We start from the raw sequence: 27145 nt of genomic DNA, 5'->3' as shown, positions 1-27145 counted from the left end.
CTAAATCCCTTGAAATATACAATCTGGAATAAAATTGAGTTGCAGTAGGACTCTACTAATGTAGCGACTCTGTCACGAAGAGCTCTCCTAACAGGATGCTGGCACCTTGCACTAAATCTTCTCTACAGTAATACATCTCATCATTACTGCAGTATTTTACATTCATTCAAAATACCAAAAATTAAATAAACAAAACCAACAACATGAGTAAGGTAGACAAGACTTAAGGTGCCATTACTCTAAAGAGAAGCGATGGAGATGCAAACTTTTTACGACTTGTCTTAAATCAATGGCATTGTTGTAAATTTCACAACTTTGTTTTCTAAGTTTTCTAAAAATAAAAAGTTCTGAGTTTATCAGTTTAAGAATACTCAATCAGATGTCCTGGATGGTTACCTATTTTCTCTATATATAGGTGTGCAGAATATTAGATGTGTACTATTAATTGATCAACTTCACATAATGCTTAACCATAATAATGTTTATCCCTAATATGACTGACTTATCTTATCATCTTTCTATCTTTATATGTAATGAAAGTGTCTATATACCCTAATAATTAGGACGGTTAGAGTCCATGATTCACAAACCTTCTGAATGACTATCCTTTCCGAAAGATGGGCCAAACTCATATAGGGTTGACGTTGCCTTAGACCAATATTGACTCCTCCAGTTACCCCACTAATTCCTCTCACGTGTATGCGTGGAGAATTTCATAATAGTATTTTTTTTTTTTGTATATATACCCCGCTCTACTCAAAGAAGAGATATGAGACCCATCAGTAACCCCGCTAGCCCATTAATCACCTCGCTCATCGTTTCCACTTACCAAGGGGTGGGAATTTTAAATATTGAAAAACATGCGTATGTTACACTGTAACCATCACCGCGTTCTCTTCCCATCACATCATTTCGTTAGGTGATGATGATCCACAATCATTCCTCATTTCTTCTCCAATTCTCATTAATTCACCTTCCCTTGAGTTCCCACAGCTTTGACCTCCCTTGCCCCATGATTCTTGGCTTGTAAGTCCCCCTCCTTTTCCTTTTCTCCTCTATTGTTCCACTATAACAATGGCCCAGTGATATGTATCTCGAACCCCTACTCATGGCCAGTCCCTCTCTATTCCAAAATCTTCCTCTGTGAAGGGCATTCCTTGTTTTGAAGGCTTCGGGTGGCACTTCTCCCTCACCACCAAGGATATGACATGCCAAACTCAATACTCCTTAAACTTCCTCAAAAGGGTGCTACTGATGAAGAAGGGTTTGTATAAATGGTTGCTCTACTTGCCTGTGCCCTCACGCAAGCCTAAGAAGCATAAAAGGATTCGGGAGGGTGAATGAGGCCGGGGTAGGTTCGACCTACCTGTTTCCAACTACTGACATTGGGAGTGTTGGAATCGGAATAGGGAGTGGTGACCTCTTCCAAGGTCGAACCATAAAGATGCAACACTGCCTCTATTCTGTTTGGTCTTGGAGCCCATTCGGGAAGAATACCTAAACCTAACCGCCTGACAGTTCCTGGCATTACTCTTTGAGGAGCTCTCTAGGCAACATTTGTAGTTTCTGAATTAAAAACCAGGGCTTGGCTCATTTTAAGACTTTCCATTCGAGCACAAAGCAATGGATGAGGAAGTTTTTCTTCTTTTCTAGTGACGGTTGGGAATTTCCTCATTCAGAGGCTGACCGATGGGAGTCCCCTATTAGAGCCACTTGGGGTAAGGTCCCAAATGACAAAGCTCTAGGTATTGCTTTACCTCCTTTTTGTGAACGAGAGCGATCTCATGTCGACATGGTCGACACCTAGGCGGCTTAACACAAGGATGAGATTTGGACCAAGGTCCTTCTGATGCATGCCAATATTGACCGCTTCTTGGTGATTTCCAACCGTTCAAACATTCATGGTCGCATAATTTTAACTAAGCTTGTCTCCCCGTCCCCCAAAAAGAGGCCTTCCTCTAACTCTACTCGAAAGGCCCCCAGGAAGCATCCCTACCTTACTACTACATGTACACCATCTTCCTGAGCCAAAGGGGCTGTTAAGGATGTTTGGGATGGCATCTTCCCTATGGCTAACCAACCCCACAGCACCCCGCAACTCACCATCTCCTGAGCCATCTCTTAGTCGTGACGACCTCGAGGGCTTGATGGGTCAAGCCCTTTCTGACCTAGCGACAACTTTCAATTTTGACCTTCCTTCTTAAAGGCTTGATTCAGTATCCAGTCTAGCATTTGAGTTTTCTACTATTTAAGCTTCTAATTTATTGGTGGGAGGTGGTGAGGTAAATTTGGATGTGGACACCGCCTTTTCTTTAGGTCTTGCTGAATTGGTTATCTCAGGGGACGCTCAAGGGAATCAAGGTGGCCAAGTTGTCCAAGATGGTGCCCTGGGCGACTGGGGTTCCCAGGGTGGTGATCCTCTTATTATCGAGAAGTCTCAAAAGAAGTGTGAGGACAAAACTCCCCACGCATTTCCCAATACTGCCTTAGGGGGAGAGACTCCTCCACTTGACTTAGAGGCTGGCGGAGATCGTGTTTCCATTCGTTCTCCTTTTCTTTCCTCTTTTGGGGATGACATTGAGTCTTCTCCATTAAATGAGGGTGCCTCAATGAAGAACGCCAAGATTGAGGTGGTTGACTTGGAGGATGTTGAAGTCATAGGCATCAACATTGTTCATCTTGTGGAAGACTTGGGTGGAGCTCCTAGGAGTAAGATGGCCTCAACGGCATCGCCAAATACTTTCTTCCTTGGCCCCCATCAGGGTCTTGAATCAAGGGTTAATGGAGAGGGGTTGGAAGGGCCTTCCCCTCCCCCTCTGGTCTTGCTAGAGATAAAGCCATTAGCAATAGGGTTGGTCAGCAATTTCCTTATTTATTGTTATTGTTATTTTCATTCTCTCTCTCTCTCTCTCTCTCTCTCTCTCTCTCTCTCTCTCTCTCTCTCTCTCTCTCTCTCTCTCTCTCTCTCTCTCTCTCTCTCTCTCTCTCTCTCTCTCTCTCTCTTTCCCTAAGCTCCCCTTTTCTTTTGCCTTTGTAGGGCGTTGATATTTGGTGGCATATATCGTGGCAAACCATGCCAATTTAAAGGATGAAGTTCTTTCTAGGCATGTTTTCGCTTTCTACGCAAAGAGGGAATTCAAGAAATGGAAGACTAAGAGCAGTCTCATTGGATTATCTATATCCAAAAGCAAGTGTACTTTTTAACTATGAGATACAAATTTTACTTGCAATGGATTAGCTATTAGCAAATTTTATAGCTTTTAGCTATAGTATTTGTAAAGAAAATATCAAATTTGATATGTACTGTACATAGAGCAAATTGTTATTTTATTATTTGTCTGCAACTTTGCCTCTCTCCTCTTTCAATGCAATTGTAACTATTTCTTTCCCTCGAATTCTTTTTTCCATTTTCCAATAATAAAATAAAATAAATTAATAATTAAAAAAATAAATATTTTTTTAATTATTAATTACTCATTACTATATAATGAATAAATGTATAATCCAATGTAGAGATTTGATGTGAATAGTCAAGTCAAATTCATCTCATATTATTTTATTTTTGTATAATAAAAAAATAGATATTCTAATGTGGAGACTTATGTAAATAGAATAGTCAAAATCTGAACTCATCTTACATTCATCAAAAGTGTCATGATGAAGTGGAGGGTTGAGTTGGAGGTTCTTCTTGAACAAGCAGATGGTTACGTGCACTCACTGGTAGGCGACTTAGAGATCCTTCATGATGAAGTGCTTAACCTACACGATGAGCTTTGCCGTGCTAGGGAGGCCAGCCCTCAGAACAGCTTTACACTGAGATTCCTAGAGTCAAAGCGTGACTCCACCCATCCTCGACTTTCACTTGTCAAGGGGGAGCTAGATTCAGATAGGGATTCCACTCACACTTGACTCTCTGCCCTCAGGGAGGAGTTAAATTATGTCCACCAGGAATTGTCTAGTTCCCAGCAACGTTGCTTTGAACTTGGAGAGTTGTTGGCTGCTTCAATTAAGGGTAGGTGGAGAGCTAATGTTGACCTCTTCAAGGCGCAAGCTCTTTATAGGAGTTGACCAAGCAGCACGAGGAATACAAGAAAAATCACACTGATGTAGATGAACCATAGAGGAAGCATGGCGAAACACTTCTTCACATGGACACCAAACTAAATGAGTGCACTAAGCAGGTGGAGAAGTTGGAGTGCAACTTGGTTGTTGCTAAGGGGGAGCTTGTTCACCTCTCCCCTCAACTGACATCTGCGCAGGGCATCCGGGATCGTGCTTTTGTCTATGGATATGAGGCCGATGTGTTGTAGCGTAGGTCGCAATTGTTAGCCAACCCTAGTGCCAACTTGAGGTGCTTAGACTTGGAGATGTTTAAACCTGATGCTGCCTTGCATCAATTTGTCGATGCATTTGGCTAGGATACCATGCTCGATACTTTTGATGATTCTCACCCACCTCCACCTTCTAGCTGCCCTAGCTCTTAGCTTTCTTGTTTCTTGAACTTTGTTGAAACTTTTGTGTGATAGTTGGTTTTCATCATGTAAACATTGTGAACATTTCTATATTGTACATATTGTGAACATTTAGCCAATTTTTACTTTTCATCATGTTGCTCTTTGCTTTGATGTTATGAGGCCTTTTCCCTTAATTTGGTGATTGACTTGTTCCTCGTTTACAGTGAAGGTCGCATGGTCTCTTGACCTCCATGCCCTTTTTCATGGGTATCACAAGTCTCTGGACTCATTATTGGTGTTTAAGGCTATGTTTGGGTACTCAAAATATCTTAACACTTCTCAACATATTATACTACTATTTTTTACCTACTTTTTACTACTATTCAATATTCTATTATTATTTTTCACCTACTTTTTTATTACTCTTCACAACATACCTCAACATATGTCAACACCCAAACTCACCCTAAGTGCCGCGTGGTCTATTGACCTCCATATCCTTTTTTGTGGGTTCCAAGAGTCTTTAGACTCGTCATTAGTGTTTAAGGGTCGGGTAGTCTCTTGACTTCTTCACCCTTTTTTGTGGGCACCGTGAGTCTTTGAACTTGTCATTAGTATTTAAGGGTCGTATGGTCTCCTGACCTCTGCGCCCTTTTCTGTGGTCACCATAAGTCTTTGGACTCATCATTGGTGTTTAAGGGTTGTGTGGTCTCTTGACTTTGATGCTCTTTTCATGGGCACTGAGAGTCTTTGGACCTTTCATTGGTGGTGTTTAAAGGTCGCTTGGTCTCTTGACCTTCGCGCCCTTTTTCTTAAGAACCACGTGTCTTTGGACTGTCATTAGTAATTAAGGTTCAAATGGTCTCTTGACCTTTGCGCCCTTTTTCATGGGCACCACGCCCTTTCTTGTGGGCACTGCAAATCTATGGACTCATCATTGGTACTTATGGGTCACATGGTCTCTTGACCTCTGCACCCTTTTTCGTGGGCACCGCAAGTCTCTGGACTCGTTATTGGTGTTTAATGGTCACATGGTCTCTTGACCTCCATGCCCTTTTTCGTGGGCATCGCAAGTCTTTGGACTCATCATTGGTGTTTAAGGGTCTCATGGTCTCTTGATCAAAGCGTCCATTTTTGTGGACACCACAAGTCTTTGGACCCATCATTGGTATTTAAGGGTCTCGTGGTCTTTTGACCTCCACGTCCATTTTCATTTATACCACAAGTCTTTGGACTCGTCATTGGTATTTAAGGGTCAAGTCGTCTCTTGATCTCTACACCCTTTTTCGTGGTCACCGAGAGTCTTTGGACTCGAATTGATGTTTAAGGGTCGCGTGGTCTCTTGACCTCCAAGCCCTTTTTCGTGGGCATTGTGATTCTTTGAACTCGTCATTGGTGTTTATGAGTTGCATGGTCTCTTGACCTTTGTGCCCTTTTTCGTGGGTACCGCGAGTCTTTGGACTCATCATTGGTGTTTATAGGTCGCGTGGTCTCTTGACCTCTGCACCCTTTTTCGTGGGCATCACGAATCTTTGGAATCCTCATTGGTGTTTAAGGGTTGCGTGCTCTCTTAACCTCCACACCTTTTTTGTGGTTTGAGATACCAATGGCCCAGAATAGACGACTTTATTTATTATGTAGAAGAATCACAAGGTTAACATTAGAGTTTTGACAAATACCCAAGTGTAAAATTTATTCGAGTGTTCTGCATTCCAGGAGTGCTGTTGTTCTTTCCCTTGGCTATCTTTCAAGTGGTATGCTCCATGTCTGTGGTTGGCAATTACCAAGTATGGCCCTTCCCATCATAGGCCGAGCTTGCCCTCTTCCTTCATGGTGACTCGACTTTCCCTTAGCACTATGTCGCCTATCTTGAATGTCCTAGGTCTGACTCTCTTGTTGAAGTAGTGCTCTGTACTTCTCTTTTCAAGTATCATTCTAACTTCAACCGCCTCTCTTTCTTTATCTAGGAGGTCAAGGTGTTCTTCTAGGGCTTTATCATTCTCGGGAAAAATGGCAAGTGTGGTAACTTGGTAGGCCAACCTCCATGGGAGGTACTGCTTCACTCCCATATGCCAAGTGAATGGGGTTTCTGCTATTGGGGTCTTAGTTGTGGTCTTCTAGGCCCATAATATCCCTGGTAGTTCTTTCGTCCATTCCCCTTTCTTGTATGTAAGCTTCTTCTTCAAAATTTCTAGCAACGCTTTGTTTGTGACCTCCACCTATCCATTTGCATGTGGATGTCCCGAGGACGAATATTTGACCTATATCCTTAACCCGACACACCACTCCCTATAGTTTTCTGAATCAAAATGCCACCCATTATCTAAGACTATGCTTTGCGAGATTCTATATCAATAAACAACTTTTTACCACAAGAATTTGGTTACGGCTCTGGCTGTGATGATCGCTAAAGGCTCTGCTTCCGCCCACTTCATAAAGTAGTTCACTCCTACGATCATGAATTTGACTCCACTCTTTCCTGGCGAGAAGGGCCTTACTAGGTCAACCCCCCATTAGGCCAACGACCAATTGGCAGTTATGAAAGTCAGCTCTTCTGGATAGGTGTGCAGTACTTGTGCTTACATATGACATTTAATGCACTTCTTTGCAAATTCTTTAGCCTCTTTGAGCGTATTGGACCATTAGTATCCTACCCTTACAAATGTTCTGGCTATCGCCTTTCTGCCAGAATGGTTTCTGCATATCCATTCATGTATTTCTGTTAGAACATATGTGCTTCTTGCAGTGAGATACATCATAGTAGGGGGCGGCAAAACCCCTCTTATAAAGGATCTCGTCCACCTTCACAAACCTTGCTACCCTTCTTTTGAACTTTCTTGCCTCTTCTTTCCCCTCAGGATGTTCGCCTGCATCCAAGTACTTGACAATGTTGCCAGCCCATTCTGGCTCATTTCTACCCACAGTGCAAACTTTTGGTACTATTGCTAGGACTTATAATAGGACTTATTTGGAAATAGATCTCATTCCAAAATTATTATCTCATCCCATCCCATTTCCTTCCCAAACATAATTTAAATACAAAATTTTCAAACTAAACTTTACAACTTTCCCAAACTTTCAAACAACAAATAAAAAACAATTCAATTTTTTCAAATCCTCAAACAAAAATAATAATATTTTAACTTTATAATATATTTTTTTTTCAACTTTTTCTCTCTCATTTTCCAAAATCTAAAAAATACTTAATTCAAACTATCTTACTACTATTCACAAAATTTTCATCTCATTTCACTTCCCAAATGAGCCCTTACTCTTCTCTCAGTTTCCCAGTAGGGGGGAATCCTCCATGCCCGAGGCTATTTGTGCCAACCTGCCCACCATGATGTTGTTTTCTCTAGGCATTTGTGTTATGCTAAAACAGGAGAATCGGTCGACCCTCCCAGGCTCGGCTCAAGTATTTCTTCAGTTTTTCTCCCTTTGTGGCGTATGCTCCTAGCACTTGGTTGAGTACTACTTGTGAGTTCAAATTTACCTCTTCCTCGATCACCCCCAATGCTTCGGCCACTGAGTCCTACTAAAAGTGCCTTGTATTCTGCTTCATTGTTAGTGATTTTGAATGTGAGCCTTGCCATGTGGCGATGTTCCTACCCTTTATTGCTGATTATATGGATTCCCACCCCTCTGCCAACATGACAAAAGGAGCCATCCACAAAAAGCCTCCGAGATTTCCCTGTCACTCCCGTGGGGGGAGGGGGAAAGGCCTGAGAATTCAACAATGAAGTCTACCAATGCTTGCCTTTTTATGGCATTTCTTGGAAGATATTAAACATCGAATTCATTAAGCTCGATTAACCTCCCAACTAGCGTCCCCGAGCTGTCTGGTCTTCGCAATACCTTTGCCAGTGGGCACTCTGTGAGTACCTTGATGGAGTGGGCTTGGAAGTATGGGCGCAACCTCCTGGCCACTGTCACCAATGCAAACACCAACATCTCTACTCACAAGTACCTAACTTTTGCGCCCCTTAAGGTGCAGCTTGTGTAATACACTAGCAGTTGCGCCACCCCTTCCACCTTGACAAGGACGACTGAATAGCGTGGGGGATACTACCAAATATTTATAGTGTCTCCCTCTATAGGCTATCTCAAAAGCTACGGGTTGGTCAAATGTTGCTTCAACTATTGGACAGCTTGATCGCACTCCTCATTCCATGGGTGTATCTTTCATAGGACCCTAAAGAAGGGGGGCACTTATCTGTGGATCTAGATACGAACCTGTTCAAGGCCGCCACTCTTCCTACCAATCTTTGTGTGTTGTTTAGGTTTTTAGGCGGCTTCATATTCATGATTGCTTCAATTTTTTCCATGTTGGCTTCAATCCCCCTTTCTGACACGATAAAGCCTAGGGACTTACCCAATCCATCGCATAACACACATTACAATAGGTTCAACTTCATCTTGTAGTATCGTAGTACTATGAATGCTTCTCTTAGGTAGGCCAGATGTTGGACAGGCTTTTTGCTTTTGACCAGTAAGTCATTCACATAAATTTCCATAGTTCGTCCTCTGTGGTTTCTAAACATTCGATTCACCAACCTCTAGTAAGTTGGCCTCGCATTCTTTAGGCCTAACGGCATAACTTGATAGCAATATAACCCCAGTCTAAGATAAATGAGGTATTCTTTTCATCTACTAGGTGCTCAAATCTGGGTGCATTCGTCTATCCTAGTTGTTGCTTCTTCTAGGGTTGTGTCCTCTCTCAAGTCGTCATTTGGGCTTCTCTTGTTCTGTGAGCATTTGCTCAAGCTCTCCAATGCCTAGCAACTCAGACACTCTTTTCTTCTTACTCATGCAGTCCTTTGTCCAATGTGAGTCTGTTTGGTGACACTTGCAGTAGCACCTGCCAGTTCTGGGCTGGCCGTGCTCTCTTCTTGATTCTTCCTTCTCTTTGATGTTCATATTATTATGGATAAGTCAAGTGTTATGTTCATGTTGCCTCTTGCACCTGCTATCTTTCAACTCCCCCTTCCTTGGTTTTACAAGAGCTTGCAATGTATTTTCAGTATTGAGTCATCAGCCCTATACATATCTTTGAGGGTAAGGGGAGTCTTTCTAGTCAGTTCAATCATGAATGACCTTCGTGGCCAGATTCTACCTAGTAAGGCAACTACGATAATCTTCTCTTCTTGATTGTCAATCGTCAACCTTTCTTTATTAAAACAGATGAGGCATGTCTTCAAGCTCTCTTTTTCTCTTTGTTTAACAATCAAAAGGTATGTTGTTGTGCGCGTTCACCTTCTAATGGGCATAAATTGTGTAAGGAACTGTCTAGCCAGCTCTTCAAAGCTATCGACCAACCCCTACCAAAGTGTTCCAAACCATCCTCTCGCCATACCCCTCAAGGTCATGGGAAAAGTGTCATATGCACTTTAAAGTTCTCCAAGTGATCTACTAGGTCTCTGGATCCGTCATACATCTTTATCTGAGGCACTTTGAACTTTGACAGAAGTGGCACAGCCATTACCTCCTCCTTGTAAGGAAAATCTATGCGACTCAGCAATTGCTCCACTAAGGAAGATCCCCCCATATTTTTCACCATCTCCTCATTCTTGTCGACAAGACTAAGCAACTCATCATGCAACCTTTTCTTTTCCATCTCTTTTGTGTTCATCCCTTCATTGCTATATACTTCCTCTTCCCCTTGTTCGCTATGGCTTGGCATGTTAGCTTCGCTAAGCTCCGCATTACGACGCTTCAACTCCTCATTCTCTTGCCTCAAGCTTTCCATGGATTCCAACGCTGTCTTTAGTTTTTTTTCCATCATGGCCAATTGTGTCTCCATGTCTACAGGTGTGGTGTTAGGATCACGAGTTGCTTGAGAATGCATCACAGTCGGCTTGAGGGAACCATGTTGAAGTCTGACGAGAGACTAAAATCACAGATTACAGAATCTCACAAACGTCGCCACTTTAAAGGAAGTGTCACACCACCGGCTATGACCTTCTACCTGCAACTAATAATGTCGACAGCACAGTGTACCTAATTCACATCCGATGCCTAAGTTAGCAACAAGTGAGAGATAATAGTTTAAGAATACTCAATCAGATGTCTTGGACGGATACCTGTTATTTTTATATATAGGCGTAGAGAATATTGGATGTATACTATTAATTGATCAACTTTACATAATGCTTAGCAACAATAATGCTTATCCCTAATATAATGGAATTATCTGTTCACTTTTTTATCTTTATCCACAATGCAAGTGTCTATCCGCCCTAATATTTAGGACGGTTAGAGTCCAAGATTCACAACTCTTCTGAACAACTATCCTTTTTAAAAGATGGACCTTGGGCCCCTTACTTGGGCCAAACCCATAGAGGGCCAACGTTGCCTTGACCAATATTGACTCCTCCATATATCATTTCACATTCTCCAAATTCTAGAACAAAACATCATAAACGATACGAGAAGAGCAACAAAATCAGTTCATAGTCTTTGGTTATTTATACTTCAATCAATATTACCTGAAACAATGCTTAAATATTTGTATCCCTAAAAGAAAGCCATGAAATGATGGATTATTACAAAATGGAAGCTGAATCAGACATTGGGTGAGGTCCATGATCTGATAAATTTATGACAAATGGATTTCCAAAAGTATTCAAATCAACAACTGCAGTATCACCAGGCTTGAAGTTTCCAGAAAGGATCGCTTCAATCAAGACATCCTCAATTATAAGATTTATAGCTCTCCTCAATTGCCGGGCACCATAAATCCGGTCATAGCCTCGTTGGCACACCAAATTCTTGACTGATTCAGATACCTCTAAACAAATTCCTAGAGATATGAGCCTTTGCTTCACCTCTCGCAGCATATGATTAAAAATCTCAAGCATCTGGAATAAATGGATGACAAGAGAGCACTTTAGAGTCAATCAATACCAATCCTACAGACTTATCTATATCCTAGTCCTATATGGAGCTAAAACGAATACAAAAGCTTTTTCATTTAATTCGAAGTTGCCATGTATAACTGCATATGCTTGGGTTTGCACATGAAGCTGTTGGAAACGCTCGAAACCATGTTATTGGTTTTTGGTGGGTACTTTAATTGACAACAGTGAGAAAAAGAATATTGTATAGAGGATACTGCGTGTTTTCCTTGGTGTTTTCAGTGTCCGTAACTAACCTGTTATTAAGCCCATGCTAATGTGTAAGACTCTAAAAATATGTAGCATCCATGATCCAGCATGATTGGATTTGGGTTTTAAAGAATACGTACTTGGAAATTGAATGGGTTTTGACTCGATTATTATTGCTGATGGTATTGCTTTATTTTCCAAGGATGTATCAACCTTGAACCTACTTCAATCTGTACCTTCTTGTGTGCTTTATTGTTGATGGTATTGCTTTATTTTCCAAGGATGTATCAAACTTGAACCTATTTCAATCTGTACCTTCTTGTGTGCTTTCTTTTTTTCATTTTTTTTATTTTTGATGGCATGTTTTCAAAAAATTGAACCTAGAAAGATAATATTGGAGAAAAGACGGCCTACCAAGCACCGATGGCATAGGAATTAGCAAACGACGAAAGGTCACAAACCTGAGCCTTTTCGAGGGAACGAAACACAACTACTTCATCTATGCGGTTGAGCAATTCTGGACAAAAGTACGCCTTTAGTTCTTCCATTACCTTTACTTTCATTCCAGCATATGAAGTTGACTCATGGGCAGTATTCAAGAAACCAGAGAAGCTCTGTCTACCCTTAGCAATGGTAGTAGATCCTACATTCGAAGTCATCACCACCAATGCATTCTTAAATGATACTCTCCGTCCCTGTTAAACCAAGTTTTGAGAAAATAAGACACTGAATAGTCAAAGACTATATAATAAGGAAACAAACTCACAAAAAACTTGATTAGCAAAAGACTATTTCAGTCAAGACCACTGTCCTATCTTTGATTCACACCACATTTTGATGGCATGTACCAGTTCATACCAGTAGGAACAAACCTGAGAATCGGTAAGGTGGCCATCTTCAAACAAATGGAGGAGGATGTTTAATATATCTCGGTGGGCTTTCTCTATTTCATCAAGCAATATCACTGTGAAAGGTCGTCTTCTAATAGCCTCTGTTAGAGTGCCTCCCTCACCATAGCCAACATAACCTGGGGGTGATCCTAATAATTTACTCATCGAATGTCCCTCCATATATTCACTCATGTCAAGTCTTAGCATGGCTGCTTCCTGCAATAATAATGCAAGCGATCATGAAAAGTGAATTGGAATGTGAAAACAAAATGGAATCACTTGGAAGTCCTGGATCTTTAAAATGTTTAATCGAATTTATGGTCGTTTCAGACCCCTCGTTAGATTCATGAGATTACGGTACATCGGTACCTCATTAATTTTCGCCACAAAATCAGCTGCCATCTCTCCTTTATTTCCAACTTTTGATTATAAATCTATCACCGTCTTTCAATCCTTTCATCCCATTTATATAAAGAGTACATGAAATAATTCAATGGGAAAATTAAATTTTTCAGCCGCAAACTATCGCCTATTTTTCACTCTACCAAGAGAGGGAGGCGCTGTGGAAAGCAGTGATAGATTCCAAGTATGGTGGAGCATGGAGGATTAGTGTTCCAATGAGGTATATGGAGCTTATGGTTTGAGGTTGTGGAAGAATATTTGAAGCACATAGGGGTTATTCTATCGACCTCCAAGATTTGTGGCGGATAGCAGTTCGAGAATATATGGTATAGAGATAGGGCCATTACAGACACCATTCCTGCAGTCTAAGTTAGGATGGCTCAGGATTGGGAAGTTGAGATTTTCTCCAAGTTCTTCGATGTATTGTATTTCACAGAAATAAGGGAAGAAGATAAATCATAAAAGAGACGATGCTTTGGATTCCCTCGAGGAAGAGGAGATTCACACTGTGAATTTCACAGTACATTCATTCTATGAAGCAATCTCTTGTCACAACAAAGAATCCTATTCCTTGGAAGGGTATATGGAGAACTGAGAGTTGGGAAGGATACAGATCGCTTCAATGGGCTTAGGTTCCTGAGCAAGACAACCTAAGGAAAGGATGAATTATTGCTATAGACTTCAATGGGCTTAGCTCCCTGATTTCCTTGTATCTATTTCTAACTCTCGACCAAGTATGTTCTCTTGTATATGTATTGTATATTTGCTCTATGCTTATTTCTTCGTTAATATAAAAATATTATTTAATTACCGATAAAAAAATCTTGATTGCCTACCTGTCATATGTTAACATTCCATCTTAGTCTATATTCTTATCTTAGACGTCATTGGGAATGTACTAAATGTGCATTTTTATGTTCAGAATGACTTGTCGACATAAAATATATCCATCCAGAAATTAACATAATTTCAATTTTAACATTATGAATCGATGATCGTGTTGTCCAATTCAATTCCTTTTTTTATTCCGATTTGATCTATACAATTTTATTCTTATCTGACCGGATTGAATCTTGTTCAATTCTAAAGGCTACTACGGATCCTCATCAGTGTTCAATGCTTCGGTTTCAAAATGGAATAGATAAAATAAAGGTATGTTTCTTTATCAAAAATACACCAAAAAAATCAACATAGCTTTAAAATAAATAAATAAATAAAGGCCGCATCAAACAATCAGAACTAGAAAGACCTATTTTTTAATTGCGTTTTAAGAAAAATGACAGTTCAAGGGTAGATTAAAGTCCATAAAAAAATCCTGAAAATACTTGGAGATCAATAATACGACTGTCCAAAACCAAATGGCTTAAGCTTTTAGGCTGATACCATATTAAAAGAAAGGAAAATGCTAGTCTTCCTGCTGGATTTTTTTTTTTTTTTTAACTTAAAGATTAAGAAAGTATTTTTTTTATGATGTTGTAGTTTTTTTAAATATTTAAAAGTGTTAAAAAATGCATGCGAAAAAAAAAAAAATATTGATGAAATGTACTAGCAAGAGCCCCAAGCGGGAGCTCCCTGATCAAGAGCCACCCTAAAACGAAAACCTCTTTCTTTTTTCCCTTTCTTGAGGCTTGGTTTTGAGGTGAGAGTAGAATGCACAGTTCACAGGATTTGGAAGATATCTCTATAGTAATATTAGTGATCTCGTAAACAGGATATGGATGTGTGCGCAGGCATGTGTTTGTATTATCTAGATTGCCCTACCGGTCCAAAAAGCATGCTGCCAAAGCTTTTGTTAATTCTGTTTTACCAACCTCAGTTGGCCGCAAAAAAACATTACCAGTGTGTGCGACAGTTTGTTGGTTTGTGCACGTTTGTTTGTATGAACTAGATGCCTTACCGATCCAAAATAGCATCCCGCCAAAGCTTTTGTTAATTGAGTTTTGCCAACCCCGGTTGGGCCACAAAAGAGCATTACTGCCATCGGTCTCTTGGGATCTTTCAGCCCAACCCGGAATCTCTTGAGAGCTTGAGAAATAGCAGCAACAGCCTCATCTTGACCAACAACTTGTCTACGAAGTTGTTCATCAAGACCCAACAGAAGCGTTCTTTCATCTGCAGTAATCTGCAGAACTTGAATTCCTGACCACAAGGAAACAACTGCTGCTATATCATCCGGTCCTACCACCATAGGTCTGAGAGAAATCAAAGCACAAATTTCATTAAGTATCAAACTGATCCCTAAGGAAAGGCAGGCCTACAGTATTCATACTTCATTCATGATTTTGGGCCAAATGTCATACTCATCATCATTGGAAGGCGACGTGGATTCATTTGTATTATCCATGCTAGAAGCACCAACATGCTCCTTACTTGCCAGGACCTGCTTGCATTAGAGACAAAACTCAAGTTACCAGCAAATCGTCAAACTTCTTTAGTTATTTGGAGATGTCATTACCACTTCCTGCATAGCGTGAACAGTCCTAATTTCTTGCCAATAATCATCTGGCAGCATGGAAAGTATGCATGTTTGCCGTTTTCTCTTCCTCTTGAAGGCTTCGATACAGGCTTTACTCCCAGCCTCATCAATGATATCAATAGCTTTATCAGGAAGATACCTATCAGATATGTATTTGACCGATAGATCCACAGCTGCATTTATGGCTTCCAATGTAAATCTGCAATTGTGATGGGCCTCATATTTCTCACGCAGACCCATCAATATTCTCACTGAATCATCCTAAAATGTTTCCATAGGTAACAAAAATTAAAATCCCTACAGATCACTTAGATATCATAAGATGAAAATAAATATTGAAAACAACCTGGCTAGGCTCATCAATCCACACAGGCTGGAATCTTCTTGCAAATGCTTTATCGCTTTCAAAATGCATCCGGTATTCATCTACAGTTGTGGACGCAATGCACTGCAATCAATGGGATGTTAGTGACCCTCAATATGATACAACTAGTAATCATCCTAACTTCATAGTCCATTACAATTATACAACTAATAATTGTGGATTCTGGTTGCCGACTAAGTATTGATCCTAACTGCCCTATCCATTACCAAAGTTCCAATAAGTGGCAGTTTTTACAACTATCTAACAAAAAGACAGATTAATATTTTTGGACTTGTGATTCTTATAGATGGCATGCCTATATGTGCGTCTTCAAGGGCCAGAAACATGACAAGATATGAGAAGAAAAGGATTATATGAGGAAAAAACCACCTGTAGTTGACCCTTCCCTAATGATGGTTTCAATAGATTGGCAATGTCAAGACCAGATCCCTTATTTCCTAGTCCAACTGTTTCGGAACCAACAAGTACATGAACTTCATCAATAAAAAGAATGACATCACCTGCAAATTAGTGCCTATCAAAACCAAGTAACACCAAAACTGGTCCAGTTTCTAAACAGAACGCAAACATGTATTCACCTGCTTTCAGCACTTCGTTGATTAATGCAGTAACACGTGCCTCTAATTCACCCCTCTCCTTTGCACCAGCCATTAATAGTGCTATATCCAAGGACATGACACGTTTTGTCTGTGGAAACCATAAAAAACTAATCAAATTAGTATTTTCGGTTTAAAATGAAGAAGATGCATCCGGATAAGAGTAAAGAGCGGAAGAGTTATAGCACACCAAGAGAAAAAAAGGAACATCTGCCTCTGCAATGCTTAATGCCAGTCCTTCAGCAATGGCCGTTTTTCCAACTCCACTTTCACCAAGAAGAATGGGGTTATTTTTGGTTCTGCGGCTAAGTATCTGAATAACTCTTTGAAATTCGGTTTCTCGGCCAATAACGGGATCTATGAACCCGCCAGTAGCACGGGCTGTAAGATCCACACAGAACTTTTCTAAAGCACCTTTCTCTGACAGATACAGTTGAGTTACAAAAACATTGCTCCATGCTTTTGTAATAAGGAAATGAAAGAAACTTCGGGCATTCACTTCATACCTCTTGGTATTTTGGAGGATCTCAAAACAGAGGCCATTCTAGAAAAATATTTTTCTTGCATCCCTTGAGATACCAAAGACAGCTCTCTACCATCTTTGGCAAGCTCCCGTTGAAGTTTGGAGAGTGCCACAGCTGCCAACTGCTTCATATTTGCCCCCAAACTGAAAGTATATTTGATATTGTAGAGGTAACATGAGTGGCAATCGGAAATATGTCTTTAAACTCTATACCTTTTTGCACGTAACGATTCATGAATCACTACTATGCAAAGGGTTATCAATACGTTAATAATGTTGCCATGGTATAATAAGCAGTCAGACACATCTTCGTTCTGAGTATTAAGAATTTCATTAGGCAGAAAAATACTGAGAAGAGACATAGACCATAACTAAGCAGAAGTAGAAGATTTTTGCCACAAAATCCTTCATTCGAAGGTATAAAGAATTATACTAAGGAATAAGCATCTGAGACTTTGCTCTCCGCAAAAGGTAAGAACGCCCAATAATGATTTTAGATAGTATTTACTTGGAGAAGAAAAAAGGAAAGAAGGGGTACGTACCTCGTGATGACTCGAGCGGCACTGCCATCATCAAGGGTAAAAAGGGCAATAGAGATATGCTCTGGAGCTATAAAATGATGAGAGCTGATTCTGGAGTGGTGCACCGCAGCCTCAAACACGCGCTTTGTGCTAATGGAGAAGGGCAGAGACGCAATGGCAATAGTGCTATTCGTATCGACAGGATCTTGATAAGGATGATGCCAGATGGTGCAAACAGCATCGCGTGCCTGTTGTAGACTGATGCCCGATCCAAGAAAGCCTTCATGGACAGAATGATAGCGATGATCCTCCTCATCCTCAGCGATTAAACCCAGCAAGAGATGCTGGGGAAATACCATATCCCTGCCATGTTCTTTTGCTTCCCTTTGAGAGTAGATTACGGCCTTGATTGCTCGTTCCGTGAATCTCTCCAAGCCGCCTTCGCTGGCAGAGACCACAGCAAACCGGCTTCTCTTCCTCCGAATACTACGAGTGGTAGCACTAGTGATACCAATAATAGAGGAGGAGGGCAGAGAAAGAAACGAGTAGTAGGCCGGAGGGACCCCGAAGCCGCAAGGGCCATGAGACCCAGTTATACTACAAATACGGACACCATTTGCATTATAAGAAGAAAAAGAATTATGATGTTGATGGCGGGTAAATTGAAGCGGGACGGGAAAATGGTGACGAGTACGAGTGAACGATATTAGCGGGGAACAAATTGATGACATTTGCATTCTTCTCTGGTTCTCCTTCAGATCCCGGATGTTTAGAAGAATAATAGAGTAGATAAGCAGTATAAATGAGGGCGAGGGAACGCATAATCTAATCTTTGTTCCTCCGCAAAGATTACCCAAGAAAAGGACATCTCTTTCCAGTTACTTAATTGTATGTTTGGAGTTTCGACCTCTGAGAAAGGAACAGAGTACAAGGAAGGAATGGAGTAGAGTAGGACGACATCGCAAATTGGTAACCAACGTATCTCGCCGTTTGCTTGGCGAAACGAAAAAGAAATGCTTGCCATCGTGGGATACGAAACATATCGGATGCGAGGACGCACCGAAAATTTTTCAGCTCGGGTATTACTGTAGTATGGACCATCAAGTAACTTTTCTTTCCGACTAAAATTTTCTCATCTGAAAAATGAAAAGAATATAAATAAGGGAAACCCACAAGAAAAATATAAATAAAATAAAGGAAATCATGAACTTACTTTGCTCATGCAGTCCCCACAAGTGTCATCATTCCTTAAATCATTAACTATCACCCATGTTGAGGACAAGTTTTGCACGCCTTCAATCGCCACTTATACCTGCAATCAAGGGAAGGGAAAGTATAGCAAGGGGGTTAGGCCGGTGATGCTTCTGATACCGAAGTCAATTCAGTTTGGTCATTCCTATAGATCTTTTTTTTTTTTCAAGGGGAAAAGGAGAGAGTGTACCTCTTTTTCACACATTTCTTCCATTTCTTCCCTTCAGCACTTTATTGAATTCCTATGAGAAACATAAGATTACAACACGGGTGCAAGTGGGGAGGAATTAGCATAAACCATCTGCTCTTTGCAGATGATTGCATTTGGGAAGGCTAAGATAAGTGGGCTAAGATAGAATAATGGTATAGGATTCAAGATCTAATTCCTTGTGGAAGCTACGAGAAGTACTTAAGTCTACTTGTTTTAGTAGAAAGATCTAAGTTCAATACTTTCAGAATTTTAAAAGAGAGAGTTTGGCAGAAAATCATAAGTTGAAAAAATAATTTTTTATCACAAGTTGGAAAAGAAATTATGATCGAGGCAGTACTACAAGCCATACCCACTTATACTATGTCCATTTTCAAGTTACACAAAAGGCTGTGCCAGGAGATTAATATGTTTTTTTCAAAATTCTGGTGGGGAAATCAGTAGGAAGGGAAGAGCATTCATTGGAAAAAAAATAGGAGAAAATGGAAATACTGAAAGGGAATGGTAGTTTAGGCTTTAGAGACCTAGAGAGTTTCAACATGGCTCTCCTAACAAAACAAGGTTGGAGATTGATTAAGAACCCTGAGTCTTTTGTAGCTATAGCTTTTAAAGAGAAGTATTATAGGCATACCAGGTTTATGGATGCAAAGCTTAGCTCATTGCCCTCTTTAATGTGGAGAAGTACATGGTCTACGAGGGACCTTCTTAAAGAGGGGACAAGTGGAGAGTGGGAGATGGTAGTAAGATAAAAATCTAGGGTTCAAAATGGTTATCATCTCCATCATCTTTTTCCATTTAATCTCCATTTTCAGTTCTGCATGCAGGTGCTAAAGTTGAAGAATTAATTGTCAAGCACAAGGGGGAATGGAATGAATGAAGAATTCGAGCAATCTTTTCAGAAGAAGAAGTGGAACAAATTTTGAGTATTCCCTTTAGCAAAGGCAAGGCTCAAGATAAGCTTATTTGGGGCCCTTCTAAGAAGGGAGTGTTTTCGGTGAGAAGTGCTTATTTTTAACAATTGGATAGACTTAAGAACAGTAGAGGAGATAGCTCGAGGGGGATAGGGGTGTAATGGGTCTAGTTCGGTTCAATTTTGGACAAAATCTAGGACCAAACCGATAGGCACTGGTTTTGCATTTTTCAAAATCGATTACGCACCAATTTTTCTTCTAAACTGGTACTTCAATTTTACCAGTTTCTGGTCCAATTCAGTTCAGTTTTAATAAAATACAACCTTAACCAATAAGAAATGTTAACTGTTCAACACAACCTTTATCTACAATTTTTCCAATGTAGGGCTCTATTCCGTCTTGGGGTGACAAGCAGCCAAACTTGGGTCAACCATAAACTTGAACACCAAATAAATTGGTAGTCACAAGAAAGAACATCAAAGAATAGAAATCTTTCCCATTAGATATTCATTACAAGGACTTTAAAAATGTACAAAATCCTAATTAAATCTAATTTTAATAGGTCTGTACGGGAACTTGATTATATCACCCATGCTTCTTATGATTGTTCTCTTTAAAATCAATCTCAATGAACATTAACTTAACATTGTATAAAAGAGCAAAAAGCAAATAAAAGGAAAACAAATTACAAATTATACACAATTATACAAACACAATCACAAAAATCCTAAATTTCAGATTCAACAACCCTAATAACACAAATACAAGCTATAACCAGATTTTAAAGTAATTTCACAAACACGATCACAAAACCCGAATAACACAAACACAATCACAAAACCCTAATGATTCATATCAAGTTTCAAAGTAATTTCAAATAACTTAAATAAGTGAAATGAAAAAAAAAATAATGGAGAAAAATTACTGTGAGGAATCGAAGACAAAGAGACGTGAGAGAAAAGCTGCTGGAGCATGAGGGGCTGCATGAGTCGCGACTCAGTGAGGGGAGGTTCCACCGCGAGAGTAAGGTGAGGCAGAGGGTTTGTGCATGGCAGGCTATGGAAGAGAAGAAAATAAAAAGAAAACCAACAGAAGAACTTCTGTCTATTTTTAACAAGTGCTTATTTGGGGCCAATTCTTGCCATAAGAATTTTTACAAAGATGAGGAGAAGCTAACTTCTCAACTAGAGCTATGGGTTGTTGATTCCTTTTTTTCAAACTGCTGATTGAAGTAATTTAATTTGATAATTTCCATTCTATTAAGTTGCAAATAGAAATATGAGAATATTAATTCCAAACTCTTGTTCTTGTTTTGCTGTTAACGTAAGGCACAGTAGAAATTTGGTAATCTTTTCAAGATTTCTCATGGCTAGTGCTCCATAGTGAATTTATTTGCATTCTGTAGACACTTAGAGTTGGCAAAAATCTGGTTTTAATTGCTTTATTTTCCGATTGTTAATACTTGGAATGGATTGACAATTGAGTTATAGAGCTTGAGGAGTAAAACAAAGTTTGGGATAGGATGAGACAATCACATAACCCAGGTGTTTGATATATTGTCTTTTAGGTGTTTATTTTTATGAAATCTTTACTTTTCTTGCATACACTTCTTTCAATCTACAAGCAACCAAAAAACCATTTTGGAAAACAAAGATCTTAACCATCCTTTCCTCAATGCACTCCCCTCCTATACGTAAACATATGTTCATTGAATCTCTCCTCTTAGCCGAGTAATCAACCCTCTTATAAATAAGATTCTCACAAAAAATACACTTCATTATATGTTTGCTCAACATAAATAGAGATGACCTTGATACTCATCCTTAAAATACTTTGATAGCTTCTGCACTTAGAAGACATATTTAGAAGACCATCAGAAGACCATGGCAAGGGGCAACAAAGCCAACCTACGACTATTTTGCATGTAGTCTACATACTGTTCCTTCATATAGCCTCTCCGTTGGGCCATCCTAGCCAGGTAAGTTGTAAATGCCCCGTACCTTGAAGGGGTATGAGAGTTAGCACTTGTAACCTAAAATTATCTCCTCATAATATAAAAAACATTTCCAAATATTTTCATAAACATAGATTCACCTTTTCCAATCAAACATAAATACAATCCTTACAAAGTTTTTAATTAAATGACCCAACAATATAAATTAAACACTCCTCAAATTCTCCATATTAATTATTAATGAAAAATCTCCCAGTAAATCAAAACAACATAATAACAATATCATCTACACTAAAGAAATTACCCTCATAAGTATAGTACTCTTAGGCACTCATTAATTAATTCCATAACTAACCCCGCCCATGCTTCCTACATTTGGTTCTCAGCTGCATCATTAAAATCATCTGAAATATTATGAAAATAAATGGTGAGTTATTAACAACTCAGTAAGTAGAAGACATATACAAGTGTGTAAACATAAGCATTTACAGGGTACAGGATGTAGAACAAAATATTTGTAGTGTTAGCATGCAGAACAAGACATGTTTTTCAAACTAACGGAGCGTTGGTTCAAAATATAATCCAAAGTACTTTAGCATAACATAAATTGTGCATCATCATCATATCATATCAGCATCACATAAGAATAGAGGCCATCTTTAACCCCTTGATAGGGTTATACCATCATCGGTAGCCAAACTGGGCAAAGACAAAAATGAATCTTCCCTTTGTTATTTTCGGAGTCTCGAGTGTACACACAGGAAAGACAACACAAAATCATTTTGTTTCCAAAGTGGGTGCACTCAGAGATAGAGAAGTTGATACCAACCTAAACAAAGTATAGCAGAATCAGAGTCTGATACAAATCAGAATATCATGCCAAAGGTTTTCAAATGCCATATGAAAATAAACCAGAGTACAAAATATATTCAGATCATTTTCACATACTCAAAAACATAATCTGAACATTTTCATACAACTATACACAAATTTTTAGATTTTTTAAAATCGCTCTTTTTTCACAAGTCAGAAACTAATCATCAAAAACTAGCTCATGTCTACACCAGCCATGACAAAATGCTTATCTCTTCTTATATGAATTTCATGAGTAATGTAGATAAATGACCAAGGTTGTTTTTCACAAAGTTAATCTCAGTCCATACATTTTATACAAAGTTTAGCATAGGAACACTGCTTACCTAACTCTCGTAGTGTACTGTCTAAATCTTGAATCTGAACTCTAGCAATCCCAACACCTATACCAAAGAATAAGTACTAATATATTAATAACCTACACCAACACCAAAACTACTCAATACAACAACTACCCGATCCTAATGGTGGATTACCAAGAGCCCAAAATTAGTAGTTAATACATCATGCACCTGTTAAGCAAATTCATCACATCTTCAAGTCAAGCAACTTATTCTCGACATGACGAATAATCCAACATCTATGATTATTATGTCACATGCACATCAAGCATAACAACCGTATTTTCAACAAATTAAACACACCCAACCGACCACTCCTAGCTAGATAGTATGTATAAAAAATCAACCAATCATCCATGTCAAACCAAACTGCCACATCAACCCTGAATATTTACACAACTCACAACACATCTACACAAACAGCCTAACACACTTCATCACACAAAATAAGTCATAAAAACAATCCTGACAGCCAACATCAACTCAAACAACAACTTATAACCCACAAGGAAATAACATTAATTCGATAGTCAATATTTAAACCCAAAACAGCCAAGCATAACAATTCCAGACATTCACAACAACTCCAGTGGCACCCCCAACTCGCACGTATGAAAATGCAGAAATCGTAACATTGGAATAATGATAATATGTGTCACACACCCCAAACACTAAGTGCTAAATGTGTGTACATGCAAAAAATGTACATCACAACGGATAAATAAAAGATAGTTAACTAAGTACTAGAATTTTAAACACATATTCACCAAAATAAAAGCCTTTCAAAAGGTTATGCAGTTATCCAGTAAAATTTAATACAAAGCCAAAATACATAGACAAAAGGGGAAATAAATCTCATAGCCAACAAGTGACCCTAGGTCACTCCTCTGGCAGAGCCGATCCCTCAAGCTCAATGTCAACCTCTGCATCAAAATTTACAGTTCCATAAAATAGAACTGTATGGTAGGAATATCACATGAGATTATGAGTCTCAGTAAGTAACCAACCAAACAATCCAAGAGATAAAAATGCATTTAAACAACCAACATATATGCATGCACATGTTGAAACATGCATGAGACGAAAACCATCATTTTTCTCAAAATTGACTATTTTTCCAATGCATGCCAAAAAATCTCATTTAGCCCAAAATGTCCATTAAAATACCAACCGCCATATTCCCAGAAAACGGCCCAATTATAAATTCACCATTTCTCAAAAAATGGTCCTTATATCCATTTATTATAAACAGCCATTTTTTCAAAAAATGACCCAACATGTCCATTCACACAATCACTGTAGGTAGGAATCACAAGCGGGACTTACCATCACCCTACAACTAGCACCGTAGGCAGGAATCACAAGTAGGACTTACCCCTATCCATACTTACCACCATCCCTAGAGTTTGGTTTTTCTTTCTCTCATTCCTTTCAATCCGTTCATTACACATACACCCAAAATCATTTCTTAACACAAAAACTCAGTTTTCAAACATGATACATGAAAATTCATGCAAACAGTATATATGATGTTATGGCACATCACACATCAGATAAAATACACCAATCACAAATTCAATTGCACAAATCCACAAACCAACTCCACAAATAAACCAATCCTCCAATATGGCCCAAAACCCATATCCAACAATAGTCACAACAAATTTTCCAACACTTCTCAGACCCAAGGCCAATCACAACCAATCAAACTACAAAAATCACGTTAGTGTAAATTTATCTCAAGAAAATCCTTTGAAAAATTATTTACAACAACGAAATTCAACTCTGGAAGATCAAAGGTGACGCCAAAAGTGGTGGAGCAGCGGTGGAGCAGTGTTTCCAAGGGGTGGTCGTGGATCTCAGAACTGGTAATTGGGAGGGGAAGCTAAGGGGAGGTTGTGGCTGGGCATGGAGGGTTGAGGAAGGTGCAATGGAGTTGGTGGTGTTGAACCCAAGGTTTCAAGTTTCATGTGATTATAAATCTACACATGAATTTTGATGATAACAAATGAATTCAAAGAATAAAGGAGTTTCAAGCCCAAGTTGTTCACACAATGGAATCAAGCACATCAAAAAACCAAGCATGAGCAAGAAGGAAACAAGTTCACATTAAAGTCATAGAGTAATGTTGTAAATCTCTTAAAATTCAAAAGTAGGATTAATGCTCAAAATTAATATTTTATCATAAAGCATTAAAATACATTTTCCACATGTGCATGAATATTTTTGAAAATTAAATTTGAAAATTTTGAAAGATGATTGATTGTCATCTTTTGCATGTGCATGCCTTGATTAAAGGGTTGAACTTTGAAAATATTAAAGATGATTGATTGTCATCTTTCATATGTGTATGTTTTATTTGAATATTTTCAAAAGTGATTGATGCTTTTTTGGACTTATACAAAAGGTAAATGATTTTGTTTGAAAATTTTGAAAAGTAAAGTGTGCTCCTTTTGTCATATACAAAAAGTAAAAGATTAGGTTTGAATTTTTTTGAAAAGGAAAGTGTGCTCTTTTTGTCATATGCAAAAAGTAAAAGATTAGATTTGAATTTTTTGAAAAGAAAAGTGTGCTCCTTTTGTCATATGGCAAAAGTAAAAGATTAGGTTTAATATTTTTGGAAAAGTGAATGATGTTGTCTTTGACATGTGAATCTTTTTAAATTTGAATATGAAGTCTCATATGCCTATAAATAGATCATTTGAGAGTTTCACATTCACAATACCAAGAGCATACAACATTCATTCAAAACTTTCATTCTCTCTTCTCTAAGCATTGAGCATTAATCCTTATTCATTTTGAGAGATATAGTTTACGCTGTATTGTTCTTATTTCACTCATTGAGGAGTGTTTTCTGATAACCTACCCACTATCAGCTTTTGTATCAGAAAAATGGTGTGTATAACCCTTGTACGTGTAGAAAGTATTCTACATGGGAAATAGTTGAATCACCACGTGTAAGGTGATTACAAGTGTAGAGGGTGTTCTACACGGATTCTTTGTAGCGGTGTTGTTCAAAGGTGTAATAGGTTTCTATCTCCACCTGAAGGAGGTTGAATAGTGAATTTGGAAATCCTCAAGGGGTAGCTTGAGGCGAGGACGTAGGCAGTGGGGCCGAACCTCGTTAACATACTGAGTTTGTTTCTCTCTTACCCTTACTCTTTATATTTATTATTATTTCATATTTTGTTTATATTTTATATTATATATTTGATTTATAATTGTTATTTTTTTAATACAACTCAATTCACCCCCCCTCTTATGTTAGTCATCTGGGCAACAGGTGGTGATAGATCAGAGCTATGAGTGGTACCGCACGGGGGGGATCTAGCCGTGAGAGGGAGGGAAACCCATTTTCGGGTTGGGTGCTCGATGGAGGAGAAGAAGCTACCGTGAGAGGCTGAGCTTGGTTAAGGGTGTTGGCCAGCATAAGGATGAGCTGAAGAGGTGGTCGGTGGCATGCATTGCATGATGGTGCACAACAACACATGGAGGAGAAACTAAATGGGAGGAGAATGGGCTAGGGGCTTTGATCTGGCCGTGGAGAGAGAGAGAGAGAGAGAGAGAGAGAGAGAGAGAGAGAGAGAGAGAGAGAGAGAGAGAGAGAGGAGGTCACCAACTAGCTAGGGTTGGTGTGGTGGGCTGCTGGTGATGGATCTATGGCTGGGTCAGAGTGACATAGTGGAAACCGAGAGGGAGGGCAGCACGAGATGCATGACGGGAAGAGAAAAATGGAAGAGGGAGAGGCATCATAGGCTGGGTACAGTAGGAGGTCGGTTGCTGGTAAGGTGGTGGAGGTGCGGCGCTGTAGTGGTGGTTGGCGATGGGTGGGGGGAGAGAGAGAGAGAGAGAGAGAGAGAGAGAGAGAGAGAGAGAGAGAGAGAGAGAGAGAGAGAGAGAGAAGGAAATGGGAAAGAAAAAAGAATGGGGCTTGGGATTTAAACCTAGCCCTACATCTTGGATTCTACAAACTGATTCAACAATGAGGACTTCAAACACTAGTTTGACTGACTTAAAAAGAATAGATAGATAAGAAAACAATTAAAAACACAACTTAGCAAAATAAAATAGTGAAACTCAACAATAAAATAATTCTAAATAAAGAGTCAATAAATAATAGACAATAATTAATAACGAGAAAAAACTCATTAAGATAAATTAAACAACTTAAACAGTAAAAATGATAAAAAAAAAACTACAATAATAATAATCAATTTAAAATAAAGGAACTAATAAAATAAATAGTAAAATAACTAA

General features: G+C 39.1%; 1 protein-coding gene across 3 annotated transcripts; it reads right to left on the bottom strand.

The window, feature by feature from the left end:
• Positions 1 to 10884: 10884 nt before the first annotated feature.
• LOC122297739 (chaperone protein ClpD, chloroplastic) lies at positions 10885 to 18666 on the bottom strand. Of its 3 annotated transcripts, none has more exons than XM_043107887.1 (13): positions 18564 to 18666; positions 17372 to 18486; positions 16813 to 16973; positions 16497 to 16726; positions 16289 to 16397; positions 16080 to 16210; positions 15672 to 15773; positions 15305 to 15586; positions 15150 to 15229; positions 14747 to 15041; positions 12430 to 12663; positions 12019 to 12252; positions 10885 to 11311 (listed from the first exon to the last, which is right to left on the bottom strand). In XM_043107887.1, the coding sequence occupies exons 2-13, from the start codon at positions 18085 to 18087 to the stop codon at positions 10997 to 10999; spliced, it is 2889 nt and encodes a 962-aa protein (XP_042963821.1). In that variant the 5' UTR covers positions 18088 to 18486; positions 18564 to 18666; the 3' UTR covers positions 10885 to 10996. The 3 variants fall into 3 exon arrangements, with proteins under 3 accessions (XP_042963821.1, XP_042963823.1, XP_042963822.1); XM_043107889.1 differs by having other exon boundaries at positions 16080 to 16156; XM_043107888.1 differs by having other exon boundaries at positions 16497 to 16687.
• Positions 18667 to 27145: the final 8479 nt, after the last annotated feature.

Source organism: Carya illinoinensis, chromosome 15, assembly GCF_018687715.1.
Source record: "Carya illinoinensis cultivar Pawnee chromosome 15, C.illinoinensisPawnee_v1, whole genome shotgun sequence".
NCBI lineage: Eukaryota > Viridiplantae > Streptophyta > Magnoliopsida > Fagales > Juglandaceae > Carya > Carya illinoinensis.
This window is presented reverse-complemented; position numbering and strand designations above follow the sequence as displayed.

Bases quoted from the DNA above. Each gene is read 5' to 3' on its own strand.
- LOC122297739 (XM_043107887.1), bottom strand. From the start codon at position 18,087: ATGCAAATGTCATCAATTTGTTCCCCGCTAATATCGTTCACTCGTACT. The intron at 15,230-15,304 runs GTAATGACATCT...TAATGCAAGCAG, and splicing joins TTCACGCTATGCAGGAAGTG to GTCCTGGCAAGTAAGGAGCA. The intron at 12,664-14,746 runs GTAAGGCATCTA...TTATTATTGCAG, and splicing joins CGGGATGCTATTTTGGATCG to GAAGCAGCCATGCTAAGACT.